Source organism: Adiantum capillus-veneris, chromosome 18 (assembly GCF_014529385.1).
Source record: "Adiantum capillus-veneris isolate H3 chromosome 18, ASM1452938v2, whole genome shotgun sequence".
Taxonomy (NCBI): domain Eukaryota; kingdom Viridiplantae; phylum Streptophyta; class Polypodiopsida; order Polypodiales; family Pteridaceae; genus Adiantum; species Adiantum capillus-veneris.
In genome coordinates, this window is record NC_140948.1 from 156,594,418 (window position 1) to 156,612,996 (window position 18,579).

At 43.9% G+C, this 18,579-nt stretch overlaps 1 protein-coding gene across 1 annotated transcript in view; it reads right to left on the reverse strand.

Annotated features, from left to right (window-relative positions):
• LOC147436691 (vesicle-associated membrane protein 721-like) overlaps positions 1 to 13,715 on the reverse strand; it is a 45,053-nt gene extending 31,338 nt beyond the window's left edge. The window contains exon 1 of the mRNA XM_086489509.1: positions 13,446 to 13,715. Coding sequence (XP_086345635.1) covers positions 13,446 to 13,635 — 190 coding nt within the window. The 5' untranslated portion in view covers positions 13,636 to 13,715. The remainder of the gene's footprint in view (positions 1 to 13,445) is intronic.
• Positions 13,716 to 18,579: the final 4,864 nt, after the last annotated feature.

Here is an 18,579-nt window from a genome sequence, read left to right on the forward strand (position 1 = left end):
GCTCCTCGGCTGTTGTACTTTGTGAATCGGCAGTAATATAAAGAAATACCGAAAGGGGCGCCAAGGTTTGGGGCCAATACTCTCTGGGGTGGAATTCCGCCACTCCGTGCCGCGTGTCATTTCTCTCTCTTTCAGTTCAGTTGTTATTGAAGTGCTAAAAGTTTGTTCAGTTTGTTCTTTTCTATTGGCACGTGGTGCCCGCCTTGTGACAGTGATATCAGAGCATCATGTGTGTGCTTTTCTGAAAGCATACCAGTCCTACAAAAGAGCAGACAGAGCTATTGGAATTGAATTATATTTGAGGTATCAGCCACTCCCACCCTTACTTCATCGCGCATCGGGCGCGCTCCGGTCTTCACCGCTCATGTCTTACAGGGTATAAGCCAATTAAGATCCCTTGCAAGAGAAGGATCCAGATTTGTTTCAAGTCACTGTTTTTCTCAGAAGCAGTGCTATGCAGATGTTGATGTCTACAGCTACCAAGCAACATACTCCAAGTACTTGGTAAGCTTTCAAGAAAATTTTTGCCCGAAGTTATATGGTTTCTGACAACTTCCTTCGGAGTGCAACTTATGGCAGAGTGGGGTATCATGAAATGCTTGCCATAGAAACCCTAGCAGATTATAACTTGAAGTTTCTGGACATCTCTCAGTAGATGTCTCTTCACGAGCAGAAGACTTTGGAGGTTTGGTGTGATTGCTATCTCTTGGGACTACCATCGCCACCAAAGAAACACTGTCTGTCCAAGAGCTGATGGACCATGCCGTGCTCGGCTACGACCTCATGGAAGGAACCTAACCCTAATTTTTGGTGCAGGTTTCAAGATGGAAAGTCGGTCGACTTTTCGAGCTCGACTAATGTCGAGATTGCTTTTTAAGTTTGAGTTTTGTTTGATCTTGTTTGGTGATCCTGTTTGGAATTTGTTTGAAATGGATGGTATCTGTTTTGAACCTGTTTTGGTGCCGATTTGAATTGTTTGACTCTGGTTTGATACTAGTTTCAATGATTGGTGATTTTACTCCCAAGTGGAGAAGTGAGAAATACTGTTTTGGTATTGTTTGAACCTCGGAACGACGCAAGCCGATGCCTAGGGAGCGTTTCGTTGTATGTTTGAAAACCTCCGAACGACGCAGGCCGATGCCTGGGGAGCGTTTGGTTGTATGCTTGAACCTCCAAGCGATGCAGACTGCGGTCTGGGGAGCGTTTGGTTGTACAGTCCTCTGAGCTCATGGCCCGCACCTTTTTAGGTTATTTGCGGGGGGAGTGACGAGGTAGTCGTTGAGTAGCTTCATACCGCAGACCATTTGTCTCGGGGGAGTGCTCAGCGGCGCTGTTTGTTGTGTCTTGTAACATGCATATGTAAGCATTTGTGTTGCATTGTGATGTGCCAATTACTGAATATTCCTAATTGGATTAGATTGCCTGGGTATGTAATTTTAGTGCATCAAGACACCCGTGGAAGATCAGTACGGTCTGGCTGTGATGGCTAATTTTACTACGCCGGAATATCAAGAGTTCCGATCTGGACAAAAGGAGAAGCTAACTCCTTGATCAAAAGAGCAGAAAGGAGAAGCTAACTCCTTGATCAAAACAGCCAAAAGGAGAAGCTAACTCCTTGATCAAAAGAGCAGAAAGGAGAAGCTAACTCCTTGATCAAAACAGCCGATAGGAGCAGCTAACTCCTTGATCAAAAGAGCAGAAAGGAGAAGCTAACTCCTTAATAAAAAGAGCAAACTGATTGTCCCTCGGAATGACCCTCGGAAATTTTTGAGCTAACTTGAGTTGTTTTGCAGATATGCTGTAATCGCGGACGATTACTCTCTTTCAAGAAGGGGAGATGTAACAAACTGCTGACGTGTCAAAGCCTAAAGAATGGAGCCAACTTACAGATGATGTGGCTGCCCGAGAGCAAAAACCCTAACCCTAATTTCTGCCAGAAACCCTAACTGTTGAAACCCTAATTCTGGAAACCCTAACCCTAAAACCTGCAAACCCTAATTTTGAAAACCCTAACCCTAAAACCTGCAAACCCTAATTCTGGAAACCCTAACCCTAAAACCTGCAAACCCTAATTCTAGAAACCCTAAGAGGAAGAAGCAACAGAAGAAAAAGTACTACCAACTTGTGGGGACCCCGTCCGATGGGGCCCCAAGTGACATAAAGGCATAACACACTCAAAAGACTTTGCACATCAAAATATGATGATGTGGCACCTGTACGGACGTCCCGGAATTCACGGCGGATTTTTAGGGAAATCCCGAAATTTTCGGAAAGTGCTTTTTTGGGGTCAGCTTTTCATATTTGATGCTTTTAGGCTTTGGGCCTTTAAATATGAGCCTTGGGGGCCCTCTCTGGCACTTTTTAGCGCGCAGATTGCAGAGCAGGTGCTCCTCGGCTATTGTAATTTGTGAATCGGAAGTAATATAAAGAAATACCGAAAGGGGCGCCAAGGTTTGGGGCCAATACTCTCTGGGGTGGAATTCCGCCACTCCGTGTCGCGTGTCGTTTCTCTCTCTTTCAGTTCAGTTGTTATTGAAGTGCTAAAAGTTTGTTGAGTTTGTTCTTTTCTATTGGCACATGGTGCCCGCCATGTGACAACAAATGCATGAAATTTCTTAAACACAGCAAAGGCTTCATCCTTAGATTTAAGCAAATAAACCCAAATTTTCCTAGAATGATCATCAACAAACAAGACAAAATAGCATGCACCTCCCATAGACTTAGTAGGGGTGCTACATACATCAGAATGTACAAGATCAAGCACACAAGATTTACGAGAGACATCGGAGTAATAAGAACGTGTTACTTGCTTACCATATTGACATTCATTACAAAAGTCAAGCTTTGTGCCCTTAGTATCAAGCTTGTTCAAAATACAAATTAGAGAAGCCCTTTTGGCTCATATGGCCAAGCCTCTTGTGCCACAACTCCATGTCACAGTTAATATCAACCAATGCAATAAACTTGCCCAACACGGCCTTTCCATGCATACAATAAAGTGTTCCTTTCTTTGTGCCCTTTACAATCAGCCTCGAGCCTTTAATCATTTTCCATGATCCTCTCTCAAACAAGATGTTGTAACCATGCATATCCATCTGACCAGCAGAAAGCAGACTCTTCTTGATTCCCCGCACAGATCTAACATCATGCAAGACAAGCTTATTTGTGCCATCTATGGAGAGATGCACAGTGCCAATACCCTCAATAGAACATGCACGATTCTTTCCAAGGTATACATGGCCATGCTTGCCTGCATCAAAAGTAGAGAAACACTCCTTGATAGGAGTCACATGAAATGAAGCACCGGAATCACTAATCCAAGTCTGGGATAATGCATCATTGACTGTCAACAAAGCATCAATAAGATCACTCTTGGTGATCTGCATGTCCTGTTAATGAACATTAAGAGAGGCATCAAGGTCATAAGCATCATCATCTGACAAAGTGGCACACAAGATGTCCTCTACATCTGACAGCTCCTCAATCACAACACTAGAAGCCACATTGGCCTTCTCTTTGTCCTTTGAGCTATCATGTGCATCTGTCTTGACTTCCTTCTTCTCTTTCTTTTTGTCTCCGCCATTCTTTTTCCATTCTAACTCGCTTTATAGTACCTGCAATCGGGTTTCTTGTGACCTTTCTTGCCACACTAATAGCAAGTCACATCATATAACCGGCCCGTACAACGTAGAGGGCGGTACTATTTCAATTACCTGTTAACTTTACACAGAGCACTAAGAAGGGAAGAGAACACAGTTGCGTCCAGCGACTAGAATGTCACTCTGCACACGAGACTGACACCCTGTAGGCCCCAAAGACTGGCGCCCCTTTCGGTATTTCTTTATTCAAATTAAGGTAGATGATCCGACCACTTAGCACAAGCTTTCACAAAGCTGTCCAAACCTGGCGAGGGCTGAAAACGCAGGTTTTCGACCGGATTTCGACAGCATAACGACGCAAAAACCCCTGGAGGTCAAAAACACCCGTCTAGGACGGATTCCCTCGATATCTGGAAGCTTTCTAGTGAGCTGTCACAGAAATTCAGCGGGCTGTAATTCTCTGTTTTTCACTGCCGGGAGCCCAAAACATCCCAAGGCTCTCACGAGGCTCCCCCTATGTTCCCTTGCAGTTTAGGTGCGAAACCCTAAACCTGCAGAAAAACACAGCAGGCTGTAATTCCCTGTTTCGGATCGTTTTTAGCGGAGTGAACACGCCTACGCGTGTCCCAAGGGCTCCCGCACGCAATGGGACAGTTCCCTTGTGAATTGGACGAGTTTTCACGTGATGGAGCTGTGCGTACCTGTGGGAGATTAGCAATTAGCTAATCCGGTTCCTGTTCAGAAGGCTCTTGCCTTGGCAAACGCGCATAAACCCCCAGAACTGTACATAGGTCAAATGAGAAGCCCACTAGTGGGGCATAACATATTGTACGTAGGGGAGAAAGAGAGCAGTATGTAGCGTGCGGGGCATTACTCCCGTCACCATACTGTGCATAGAGGGCAAGGTAAGCATTCCATAGCTTCTGTACCTGCTACAATCCACCTGAGGCTGAAAATGGCACCCCCTTTGTTGATATGCAGCTCGTTTTTGCCTCCCAGAGTGGTAGAATCGCTCACAGGCTGACACGTCGCCCAGTTTCCGAGTTTGGGTTTTCCCTGCTAAAAATATCTCAACTGGTGCGTCAGTTGACTTGGCAGCAGAGCAATAAAATGTTCTCCTTGTCATTCCAGAGCTAATGACGCGAACACATTTTCCCGTCAAAAATAGCAGTTCCCTAAATTTTAGGAGATGCTTCCATGGCGTCCCTATCGGTCTCCTGACCATCATTGAATTCTACCATTTGACCAACATCTACAATGTGGGTTAATTTACTCGCCCCTTTCAACTTATAAAGTTGCAGTGACTTGACGAGTGGCCCAAATTCCAGTTTGGCGCACACGAGCTTCCATACTCATCAGAATTCAGTGCTAACTGGCCCGGGTAGTCCTTGTCTGACCGACCTAGATCCCCGATGTGAGAAACCCATTTGGCTGCAGCCGTTTCACCCTGGCCATGCAATGTCCACTTGCACCTTTTCAAGGGTTCCGAGGAAAACAAGTAAAAATAAAACAAATAAAAATATCTAGTACTTATTTACGAAAGGCAACAGGAAAAATACACCTCCTGGTGACACATCAACCTTGCCTTTGCTCGCATTTCCCCTTTCCTTACTCTTACTCTTACTCCTTTGTGCATAGACATTCTTCTTCTCTGTCCTGCCTCTAACCATGTTGGCACAGTTGCCTCCCTCTCCACTTGCTTTCCTCCTGATTTCCTTATTCAAGATAGAACCCCTAACACCATCAAAGGTCAAATTGGAGTTATTCGACAATGAAACCACCAATGTTTCCCATGAATCAGGTAAGGTCATAAGCAAGAAGATAGCTTTCAGCTTATCATCAAAAAGAGGCAAACCTGAATCCTGTAACTGCGACAAAGTCCCTGCGAACAACGACAAGTGCTCTGCAGCGCTCTTGGACTCATCTAGTTGCATGCCAACAAGTTTTCGCATCAAATGCACTTGGTTGACAGGCGTTGTATTCTCATACATCCCCTTTAACTTCTCCCACACATCAAAAGCACTTGTGAGACTTTTCAAATCAATGACTGTCTCATCGGTCATGGCCATTTTAATGTATGTAACTGCCTTCCTGTTCAGGCTAACCCATGCTTCATCCGTTATATTCTGTGGCTTTACTTGTTAAAGTGCCCCTTCACAATCCTTAAGAAATAGGATTCCCTGGATCCTGTCTTTCCAAAGGTCGAAACCTGTTCCATCGAACCTCCTAATCTCGAAGAGATTCTTCACATCCGAAGAAGATGAGGTCATAGTTGCACGAATAAGAGGGCTAATATGCTGAATTTTTGGGCAAAATGCACAAAAACTGAAGTATAACCTCACAGAAGTGTGCACTATAGCTCCAAATGGTCACATGAGCAATTTGGGGCAAAATGGATCGATTTAGGCACAAAAAACAATTTCTAAAATTTATGCGCAGAAAATTTCAGCGAGTGAATTTGTGCTCAAAAACAACAATTTTAGTTGTTTTTATCCTCACAGAACATACATAAGGCTAATGCACAGCCTTTAGAAGCATGTATGAGCAAAAGCCCCAATTTGTAGCATCAAATTGCACAAAATTGAGCCACAAATGGTCATACATGGCCAAAACTTGTCAAATGTGCGTAGATTGCATCAATTTGCACTTTCCCCAATGTAGACGCATCGAAAATACACTTGCAAAGACTTGCGTAAATCTAAAATTTGCTGAAAACACCTGTTTTGGGACCTGTTTTTCGGCAATTTCTTTGTTAAATCGATCTCAACAAGGAGGTAGCGATTGCTCTCGCACAGGAGATGAAGCACAACAAGGGAAAGCCTAAGGAGAAGAGACTTCCACAAGTACCTCGCAGACTTCTCAAAACCCTCAGAACGGTAAGAACGGTAAGAATGGTAAGAACGGTGTGAGCCGAATGGAAACACACAGAACGCCTCTATAACGACCCGACACACACTCTTGGGAAGATACACACACACTATGGGGCACCACTCGGCTTACACAACACGCCTGGCCGAGACAGGGAACACACCTATGGAATGGGGGGAGAGAGAATACCCACTTGCCCACTCCACACAGAGACACACACACACACACCCAAAAAACTCAGCTCAAAAGAGGAGAACTTCTGATGTTTAGATAGAAATGAGCTTGGGCCAACACCAATGGGCAAATAGCTCACACAAAATGGGTAAAATATACCAGATACAATCACAAACTGGAGCAGAAGCTTCGCTCATAGGAGAAACTTACACAGCAAAAACAGCAGAAAAAGAGTGAGGAATTTGGCAAAATGGACAGCGCCATCGCGTTCGGAACGTCCCAAAACCCCAGTCTACAATGTCAAAGTGCTCAAATCTGACCTCGGATAAGCAGTTTATGACCAAAACAGGCTCCAAAAATCCCAAAAACACACCTGCAGCTGTTCCTCCTCTCTTCTCCACGTTTTATATGGTCTTCTCTCTGTTTTTTCACTTCCCACACTTAGCTTTATTAGTTGGGCACCCTTGGCCTTTAAGATGACCTCAAATGGACCCCGAACAGGCCAAAAACTGACCTCGCAGTGCATAGTTGTCACCTTTTTGCATCATCCGCACACCTGGCACTCATTTCTTTTCAATAATGCATCCCGCCACCACGTGGAGTGGCCCCAAAAAGTGTTTCTCATGATGAACTTTGTGCATAAGTATCACAAGAAAAACCCACGTTGTGTCCGTACTCATCCGCGTGCAAATATTGACCCCATTCGCCCTCCTGACGCCACTAGATGCCATCTGACGCACCTGCTTACCTCATGTCGTCGGCCCGCGGATAGCTTCCTCGAGACATTTTACGCGCTACCAACTCCTCATTATTGTAGAAAAAACACACTGGTACTGGTAACGATGAAAATCGATGCACTATGTACACGTTGTCCTACCTGTACACATGTGGGCCCCACGTAACCACCTGGCTCTGGAAAATGGGCAATCCTTTATTCGATGCACCATGCATGTGTATGTACATATACGCAATCCCTTGCTCCAAAAAACTCCTGACAACGGTAACTCTTCTAACCAATCTTCCTACAGTCTCTCAGAAAAGAACTCTCAAAATGAACCTAAGGGTAAGGCTAACACAATTGCTAAACCTAAGCTCACTCCAAATGAAAAGGTAGCACAAGGTATTTTAGGAGGATACATCACGTCGGAAGAGCAAAGCACTTATTTTAAGGAAGGTCGTTGTTTTCATTGTCACATTAAGGGTCACATAAAAAGAACATGTCCTAAGCTTGACTCTAATGAATCTAAAGAATCCACAGAACCCACTTCCTCTGTCAACGCAATTAATGATAACAAGAGTGTGCCCCAAGTTTTTCACCTGACCCTCCCATTGATGATTCTCATTAAATGTTATAGTCATATGACACGGCACATTTTGTCATATTGTTTGACCCAGGTAGTATGCATGATGTGATCAGTCTCTCTCTTGTTGAGAGAGTCCGCCTAGAGGTTAGTCAAAAATCTCCTCTCGAGGTCTCTAGCTTTGTTCCCGGTATGGACTCTCTCATCACGCAAGAGTGTCTTGGTGTGTTGTTTACAACTCAACAACCTGCTTTCCCTAGAAAAATTTTAGTCTCTCCTCTCTCAGGATGTGATGATTTTGGGCATTCGATGGTTTCGTGAGCATAACCCTCTCATTGATTGGGAGGCTAACACTTTCACTCTCAATGCCAAAAATGACTCTCCCATTGTCATTCGTGGAGAGGAAGTTGTTCATTCTCCCTCTCTCATTGCTAATGTGCAGGACAAGATTGAACAGATTCAGGAGAAGGAGACTCTCTCGGTCTCTTCTTCTCCAAAGCATGACACACAAGATTTGCAGAAGCATGATGAATTAAATGATAATGATAAGCATGATGATTTGGATGACAATGACAAGCATGATGATTTGCATGATCAAGATGTAATTTCTCACAAGCATGATGATAGGCATGAAGATGATGTGATTGTTCACAAGGATGATGTGTTAGTTGATACTTTCTCTAGTGAAGCTAACCTCATTGTAGAGACAATCAGTCACGAAGACCCGATCTTGGTCTCGAGCCTAGGTCCAAAGAACCCCCTCAGGACGAACCGATCTTGGCTCTCAAGCCTAGGTCCAAAGAACCCTCACAGGAAGTATTATGAGTTCACATGATTGATACACACGCATTGTTTCGAGTATTTCATTCGTGATCGTTTCTTGTATTTTAGTCAGCGTCTTTATGTGATCCCTTTTCCTAAGCGTGACATATTGTATGTTGAGCACGTTTCACTCATGAATGAGCACGAATGTATGCGGATTGTTCATGAAAAGCTGAAAAGTATGCATTCAAGGAAGTCACATTCCATGTCTCTTCCTTGGCATGACACATTCGTAGAACGAGCACATGAGTATGAGCACCAAGCATGGGCATTTCCGTTGTGAATTGCCACAGTTGATTGATTTAGATCAAAAAGAAAAGATTCGATCTCATTGGTTGCATGTGTTTGATGAACGGTTTGTCACTCCGTCTCTATGTTCATCTACATTGCATACACAGTCTTTAGAGAAGACAAGATTTTTTCCAGTCACCTTACATGGAATAGGTATGTTCATGTTATTGTGTTGGAAGTGGTTTCAGGAATTTTCAACCATGGAGATTCTTGAAGAAGGAAGAAGCAGGCCTCTAGACGAAGTTGAAGCATCGAAGGAACCTCAGAAGACTTTGTGTCGCTTTCGGCGCGGCCCAAAGAAGAAGCATTGCAGACCTTTATGAAGTTGAAGTACCGCACGACCCACACATCAGAGTGGGCCGGCGAAGAGTCCCTTCCAAGATTCCAGATGCTATTGGCGATCTCCCTCGACGCCATACAGTTTGGTACCAGTACCTCACTTTGAAAAGGAGGGGATGTCACATGACACATCCAACCCTATGTGTCCGTGGACAAGCTACAACATGACCAGGGTTCAGTCAGTCTAGAATAGAAAGTGATCTGGCACTTTTGTGAGTCTGTTCACAGGCCGTGCATGCCCAGACACTTAGTGTAGATGCATATCCTCTAGTTGCACACAGCATGATCATAAGCATTCCTATCAGAATCCGCCAGAATCCTTCAGGGGAATTTTCCAGTGCATTTAGCCTATTTTCCCTATTTTTGACATTTTTCACTTATTATTTTTAAGTGACTTTTGTTGGAAAGTAGGTAGGACAAATTGAGTAAGTTTGTATATAAGCAAACAAAAGCTAGCACTAAATGGCAGAAGAGGCAACAGGAGCTTGGCTCAACAGGCAACTTCTCAAGCGAGACCCCCCACAGCCTTGGCGTTTTTGCATCAAGCACCCATTGCCATAGCCACTCAGATCCCCTAGCGTTTCCATGCAAGATCCTCATCGCCATACCACCTCAGCCTGGCGTTGTCCCCAAGTCGCAACCATTTGCATAGTGTTTCCAGCAAAACAAGCACCATCAACTTTCAGCCATTAGCGTTTTTGCTACAGTAGCGTTTTTGGACAGATTTCAGCCTTGGCGATTTTCAGCAATGAAGACCTGCAATTTCAGCAATGAAGACTTGCAGGTTCAGCCCTAAAAGACCCTCAATTTCAGCCCTAAAGAACATCAGTTTTCAGCCGCAGCAGATTTCAGCCCATTAGCGTTTTTGGACCAGCAGATAAGGAGCAGCAGATTTCAGCCCTTAGATCGGTCTCGCCATCTCCGTCATCGTCATCGATCTAGCCTAGACTTGCATCAGTCACATGCATCCACTTTGTACCAGTTTGTGCAATCAATAGTAGACCACTCTCGCCGACGAGTGGGGCCTTCGGAGGAGGGTTTTACATCTCTAGTGTCGTATTCTCTTCTCTCTCTATCTCTCAGTCTCATACACTTGCACGCACAGTGTCCATTCACTTTGTTTGTAATCATTGCACTCTCTCATTAAGAACGGAAGGCTCTCCCTTCCATAAGAACAAAAGGAACCTTGAGCACAGTTCGGAGCACTCATCTTGAGCAAAGTTCAAACATTCATTCCGCTGCACCTTACAGAATGTGAAACAGAGCCAAGAGAATTGTCCCAAATCTAATAAGAAAAGGGCTAGAATGGAAATCCTTATGCACCTACGGTTGATTCTCTAATGTACGCCGCAGGCTATACAGATTTCCGTGATTTACGCTGGCAGCTTTTTGGCTTTGCTTTTGGACCAGATGCTTTTGAGTTTGAAGGCTTTTCGCTGTAATTGCTTTTTAGGCCAAGGGCCTTTAAATATGAGGCTAGGGCTCATTCTTTGGCATGCTTCCTGGAAAAGGTGCAGAGTCTGGAGTACCGGCTTGTACTAGGTTCAATTGTTATTGAAGTGCTAAAAGTCTGTTCAGTCTTTTCTTTTCTATTGGCACGTGGCGCCCGTCTTGTGACATGGTATGGTTTCATGACGAACTTGTTTGCAAGATTATATCTGCCACGAAAGAAGAGTAAGTTCTGGCATCAAATGCCAAAAAGGAATATCATTGCTTACTCGTCTCATAGGAGACTTAGGCATCAATCCAAAAGTTCGAGTTTTGCATTGGGATAGTCAGAGTGCTATCCAACTAACACGAAATACAGCGTTTCATTTGAAGACAAAGCACATTCATGTGAGGTATCACTTCGTTCATGAGGTGCTCGAGGAAAGAGCATGAGCTTGTCAAGATATGCAGAGATGATAATCCTGCTCATCTACTAACCAAAGGTCTACTCTCCGAAAAGTTTGCGTACTCTCGAGTGCTTCTATGCGTTCGGTAAAGATTTAGACTATACATACCTTGTACATATGTCCATAGCTTGCTTAAAGTCACATCGGCCTTGTCAAGATCATAGAGATGATAATCTTGTTGATCTAAAGGTCTACCCTCCCAGAAGTTTGCATACTCACGAGTGTTTATGTGCATTTGTTTATATGTCCATAGCTTGCTTAAAGGCACATTGGCCTTTAATGGGAGATTAATGGCTAAAGGGCCACTGTGCAGCCGGACATTATCATTATTTACCTCACTAACCATTCTATTATTCTAGTCTCTACACTAACGAGTAAGAAGCACACAATGAAGCCTAGTTATACTCATAACAGATGTGAAGACCTGCCCCGCTATCTCCATGTGTCACTCCCCTCTCTCACACTCTCCCCGCATGCACTACGAGTGCAACATGACGAACGTTATCCAGAATCCAAAGTGGACTAGGAAATGTGCTAGTGCATGTTCTAAAATAATGCCGATTACTTGGAAAATCAACCGTATATCAATGGTCAATTTAGGCTTCCAAAACTCCTACTTCTAAAGCCTTCATAGTAAATACCGACTTTGGTAGTACCACCGTCAACAATATAACTTTTCCCAAACCTAGGGCATTCTCACTTTTCCAATCAAGCCGTCAACAACATGCTAGACAAGCTTTTCCAATCCAAGACGTCGACATTATAATAGTTCACAAACCTAGGGCACCCTCGCTCATGCTCTTTAGCTCAATTAACAACTCAACAACCTGACTTTTCTTGATTAACCAAAAACTTCCCCACCAGACAAGTGGGCACTTAGTGCCACCATTTTCTATCTATGCTTTGGGCCAAGCCCTCTCCTTAACATCACAAAACCTTCTAGAAAAAATCTAAAGCACACAACAAAATCTCACCTGTGTAAATCTACCCAACGATTAGGTCCTCATTTTTTAGTAAACATTTCTGACATTTTTTAATGATTTTTATCTTGTTTAGCCAGTATTGATTTGAGCGACGTGACAATGAGTTCAAGCATAAAGCATCCCCACTAATCATCCTATTATTTAGTCAATTATGCCCATTAACAATGGCCCCAGGGAGCACGCTAATCCTTCTATTTGTGAATAGATGAAGTGAACGGTAGAATAATCGTTGTGTAGGTACAACATTGAAAACAAAACTAAAAAAAGGACTTGACTCACTTTCATTATCCCTCAAAGTGCGTACATTATTATGTATGTCCTTATCATTGTCCACAATGGTCATGACCTACTCATTTTGTAGTTGTAAAAGGAATTTTATGCTGCCCAAAGATAAGTCTTCCCCCTCACACATTATGAAGCAAAACCAATTCTATAAGTTCAATGGTGTGGGATTCCACACCTGGCAGACAAAGGTGAGGTAAAATTTTACGAAGAACTTTCAGCACCGGTCACACCACCAGCAGAAAGGGAGAACATTGCTGTAAAAGCATCAACTAAGACCTGATCATAACCAGTATATTCACACCTTCTCATAGAGGCATCAAACTATCTGCATCTTCTTTTCTGTACTTCTACGGTCTTCATCAGCAAAACTTCTACTACTACAGCCCATGTATCTGACTAGGTATGATAAATTCTGTTACGAAAATTTCTTCAATTTTATAATTGACCAGTTGGAAATGAGTGTGCTTCACTTAGTATCTATGAATAGAATATCATCAAAAGAGCACCATGCAAGAGGATGTGTGCAGTGTAAAATTTGTCTTTAAACAATCACATCAATTTCATTGAAAATCTGTCTGGTCTAAAGCTGTGCTTGATTGCCTCACTGGAAGCGTGAAGAAAAAGTCTAAGCTTGACCTCCTCATTCAAAGCCTGGCATTATTTGAAAGTCTGTTGGCACTAGAAACGCAAAGGCTATGCATAGAATCAAGTATACTTTTGCAATATGCAGTAGCTTGCACCAGGTGCACAGCTCAACTTGGTCGTACCTGTGCAACTGAAATAAATGTATCCTTAACGCAGATCAACAACCCAGAGACCTATGCAGAAAAAAGACAAATCCCGGAACACTAAATCTCAAGAACATCGCAAAAGAAGGGAAACACTTACTGAATCCCTCATCAACAAGATAATTGAAGGTGTGCTGGTCGCAGGTGTAAGTGAATTTGGTATTGTTGGTGGGAAGCTTCTGCAGGCACTGGACGGCGATGGTGCTGAAATTTCCCGTGAACTGAGAGTATTCAGCCACAACCACGGTCCCCCGCGCAACAAAGCTGTAGATCAACGATTGCTGCCCCATCCTCCCTTCGAGAAAACGCACAGAGAGAGACAGAGACAGAAGGTGCCGGGCGAAGGGGTTGGGCCGGGGGGGGGGGGGGGGGGGTGCGTCGAGGTTAAGGAACTACACAACCAGCGTCCTAGTACCGAAACGAAGCCAGCTGGCCGAAGCAGAATACTAAATTGATGGGCACAAACGTGAGCACACAATTTCTAAAGAGGCGGCCGAAGGGCCGGGCATTTTTCAACGTTCAAAAACTACAAACTTAAAAGTCGTCAGATCACGTACCCAATTCTAGAATGTTGGTTTATAGGTAGGGTGAGAATGGTTGTGCAACTTGGGCACCCTCGGTCGTGCCTCCAATTAGACAAGGCCCGCCAATTTCTTGGATGTATCATCGCCTTCTTGCCACCCAGTGATCGTAGTGGAACTGATCGTAGTGGAACGCCCCAATTGCGGTCAGCCATGGACCTCCCCGTTCAACCTGGCGGGTTAGTTGAAGCCCCTGCCGTGGCCTACATTTCTAATCTTGCAACCTTTTGCAGCTGCAAACGATCTTCTCGTAGCTTTTCAAGTTGTGCAACTTTGTCAGGTCAATGCTAGAAACCTCAACACTGATCGTGAGGTCTACATATGTGCAAAGCACTGTGTTCGTTCAGCGACGTCTTGTCTTCGAGGTTGGGGGGCTAGTAAGGTACCCCAACTTTTGAGAATGCCCCTATTGCTATGTTATGTGCCATTCTTGCCATAAAGTAGAGAAGAGAATGTTAAACATCGTAGGAACGATCCCCAAAGACCTCAAAAGATCTATTCAACGAGTCTTAAAACGAAGACCTCTCTCTCAACAAAGACTTGGGATAACCATTCTACCACACTTAAGTAACAACAAGTGATTAAATCACGAGGCTTGATTAGAATAAGGAAAGAGGTACGAGGGGAAGCCTATGCTTCTCAATACTCATTAAAACACTTTGTCAATTCAACAAAACCCTATTAATGTAGACTAGTTGGGCGACGGCCTTCTCTCTCTCTCTCTCTCTCTCTCTCTCTCTCTCTCTCTCTTCATTGCGTCTGTGTTATTGTTTCGCTCAGGCGACACTGGTCGGATCATGGGGTGTCGTGGCCGCGGAGGGTATGTGGGTGTCATTCTTCGAATGTGTTTATGAGGGAGTATCTATAATAGATGAGATGTGGATAAGGGAAAGGAAGAAAAGCTGAAGGAAAATGGCGAGTGTAGCTAGCGAGCAAGTAGCAATGTGAGTAAGGCATAGGCTATGCCTTTTTTCTTATTGGTAGCGCACACCCATCGAACACACGAAGGCTCTTAGGGCGAGTTGGATAGCTCAACAAATATACAGGCATTTGATAATGCGCTTAGGTTCAATCTCTACGTTGAGAGTTTTGATAAGCTTGCCAAAGTGGAATTTGTGGCACCCCTCCCCCCCGCACTATTTGACACGTGATATTGAATGAAGTGCAAGTGGTGCGATCGACAGCACTGAAGTGAAGCATGTTTCCCATAAATCTCGGACGCCGTACAATTTGTCCTTGTTTACTTTTTTTGTCCGTGTTTATTTTTCCTCCTGTCTAAGTTCACTTTATCAAAGAGTGGCTTGGCCTTGGGAACAAGCAATCCCATGTGGATATGTGGTTAGAGCGTCGAGCTACCAAACATGAGGTCCCTGGTTCGAGACTCCAACAGAGGGTGATGTGGGTCAACACGTTGACTTTTTTCCAATTGTTTGTCCTCCTCGAGATTCCCACAGAGACCCTGCAACCATCGATCCCACTACCTTGGGGTCATTAAGACCCTGTGTTAGATAGTGTTGCGAGGGGGGGAGGGGTGGGGGGGCATCGAGGTTAAGGAACACCACAACAGCATCCTAGTATGCGAGATGAAGCTAGCTGGCCGAAGGAGTATACTAAATGATGGGCAAAAATGTGAGCTTTTTACACACGATTTCTAAAGAGGTGGTCGAAGGGCCGGAGGCATTTTTCAACGTTAAAAAACTACAAACTTCAAAGTGGTTAGATCATTGTAAGTGTTATTCCCTTGTATGCAATTCTAAAAGCGAATAATGTGGTCGAGACTCAAGCCGTTTATAGTGTGAGAATGGTTGTGCAACTAGCTTAGGGTGGGCACCCTCGGTTGTGCCTCCAATTGGCCAAAAACAAGATAGAGCCCGCCAATTTTTTGGTTGCATCCTTACTCCTTCTTGCCGCCTAGAGTGTTATGGAATGGATTCTAACAAGTTGGACACTAACACTTATGGTCATGTGTGCGTAATGTAGCAGGTCAAGGTAGTTGAGTCATGGGCAGGTGGCTGACAACAGATAGCACGACATGGAATAAGCCAATAAGAATAAGGGTTTTTAGTTAGTTCAATAAAGTTTTTATACCCAGTAGAATGTAAATAGCCTCATTTTTTGAGATGTCCCTTTTTGGAATTAATATAAATACATGCCTAGAGGAAGCCAACTCGCTCTAGGCATGGGGGGATGATTGTATCCAATGCTTCTCTCTCTCTCTCTCTCTCTCTCTCTCTCTCTCTCTCTCTCTCTCTCTCTCTCTCTCTCTCTCTCTGTGTGTGTATCCAATGCTTCTCTCTCTCTCTCTCTCTCTCTCTCTCTCTCTCTCTCTCTCTCTCTCTCTCTCTCTCTCTCTCTCTCTCTCTCTCTCTCTCTCTCTCTCTCTCTCTATGCATGGCATCCTCAGTCTAGAGGAGCGTGTACACAGGTAGTAGGTGTGTTGTTGTCATCACGATGTTACAACGCACAATATGACAACCGTAGTGAACCTCCCCCCCCCCCCCAAAATTGCAGTCAACCATGGACCTCCCCGTTCACCATTGTTGGATAGTTGAAGCCCCTAGTGTGGCGTGCATTTCTACTCTTGCAACCGTCTGCACCTGCAAACGATATTTTTGTAGCTTTTCATGTGTAATGGAAATGGCCTATGAACTTTGAGAGTAGCGGAATTAGGAAATTAGGTGAAGCGCTGAGAGATTACTTTGTGAGCATAGCGGGTGAACTTAATTGATGGTAGCAACATAAACATGGTACTTAATTAACTTGGCATGAACAATACTTTTTCAAGAGAGAGAGTTTAGAGAACATGACAATAGTTGAGGACCGGATTCATGTGGAGCCGGTCCCCCCTCCAATAGGCATTTGTATTGTAGTTTCTCCCATCAGGAGAGACTTGGTACAATACAATCTTTGTGTTCCTTGTGACCTACGTGATGCAATGAAGATGGAAAGCTTCATGCATCACAAGCATAACATAAACTTGTAGAAAGCATTAACTATCCCAAGCCTCAGTCCCAAGGCCTCAAACGCCTTCGAAGGTGGAGAGAGCTAGCGGGGAATGAGGATAGGGAAGAGGAAGAAGAAACATTCCATAGGAGAAAGAAATAGTTCCTCACTTATCATTACTCTTCTTGCTAGCATACATAATAGCATAGTAATGGAGATGGAGAAGATGGCAAGCTTAAGCATTGAAGCATGACTCTTGGTTGGATTTGCATTCCATAGCCGAGAGTGTTGGTGTAGGCTTTCACTCTCACAAGCTTGGAGAAGGAGGTCCTCAACTTTCACCAAGTGAGAATGGTGTCCCAAATGAGTGTGCATGATGGTGTATATCCCCCTAGCACCCCCCTTTCTTGCTTTGGGCAAAAATTCTACTTGCTACAAGCTCATTGGACCCCTCTCCCCTTAGCCAATCACAACCAGCATGCAGTCAAGCATATGGGTAGTCTTTTGACAAGTGTCCTCCTTACCCCTTAGAGAGAGAGAGCTTAAAAATATCTAGATATTTTCTAGATAGAAGTAGAATCTCATTGGACCCCTCTTTAGCCCAACCAATAGCATTCAAGCACACCGTGTGGTTAAGCTTAGTGAGAGTCTGACATGTGTCCAATGTGCTCTTTTAGAATTCCTCTAACTTTGAGAGTTTTATGCATAGGAAGTTTTTCAAGCAACTTCCTCATTAAGTGAGTAGGTTCTCTTTTTGACTCAAGCATCTTACCCCCCATGCATAGGAAGCTTCTCAAGCAACTTCCTCATTAAATGTGACAAGTACCTCAAGTACCTTAATCATCAAGCATGACAAGCACCTTAGGTGGGGTTCCCACCTCAAGCACAGCCTTAGCTCGCTTAAGTTTAGATCAAGTTCCCACATCAAGCACAACCCTAGCTTGCTTAAGTTTAGATCGAGTTCCCACCTCAAGCACAGCCCTAGCTTGCTTAAGGTTCCCACCTCAAGCACAGCCCTAGCTTGCTTAAGTTTAGGTCGAGTTCCCACCTCAAGTTCAGCCCTAGCTTTCTTAAGGTCAAAGGACTTTTAACACTAACCATTGGAGGTCTTTAATGAAGCTAACCCTAAGCTATTTTAAGCTTCATTAGTTGCACATTGCTCTTTGATAGACTACCTCCTTTTGGACCCTTATTGAGATGTAACCATCTCTCCTTTTTGGTCCCGTGTTGAGATAGGTCTAGAAGCACATGTCTCTATTCTAACTCTTGTTCCAGTTTATTCTTCCACATTAAATGATCAGTTTAATATGAGAAAATCATTTGGTAAAGTTAGATATTGTATTTTATGACATTACCTCTCTCTTGAAATCATAGTCGTCCTCGACTATGAGGTAGAGAAGATAAAGCCTAGTCATTAGTCCATGTTACTTAGCGGGTAGAGGATCCCTTTTTACCCTTCGACATCATTCCAAGATGGATGACTAATCCATTTGGTGCTCGGGAGACATAGCTGCTGCAAGCATGTCTGCTCTTTAGTCCATATCATACTTCCAAAGTAGCGTGACAAGCTCTACTAATTGGTGTTTGAGAGACGTCGTCACCACAAACATGATTCTAAGCATGCATACTTTTAAATTTGTGCACAATAAAAAGAGAACTAGTCTTATAAGACAAAAACATTTTTCATTTAAAATGCATTTTCATATGCTT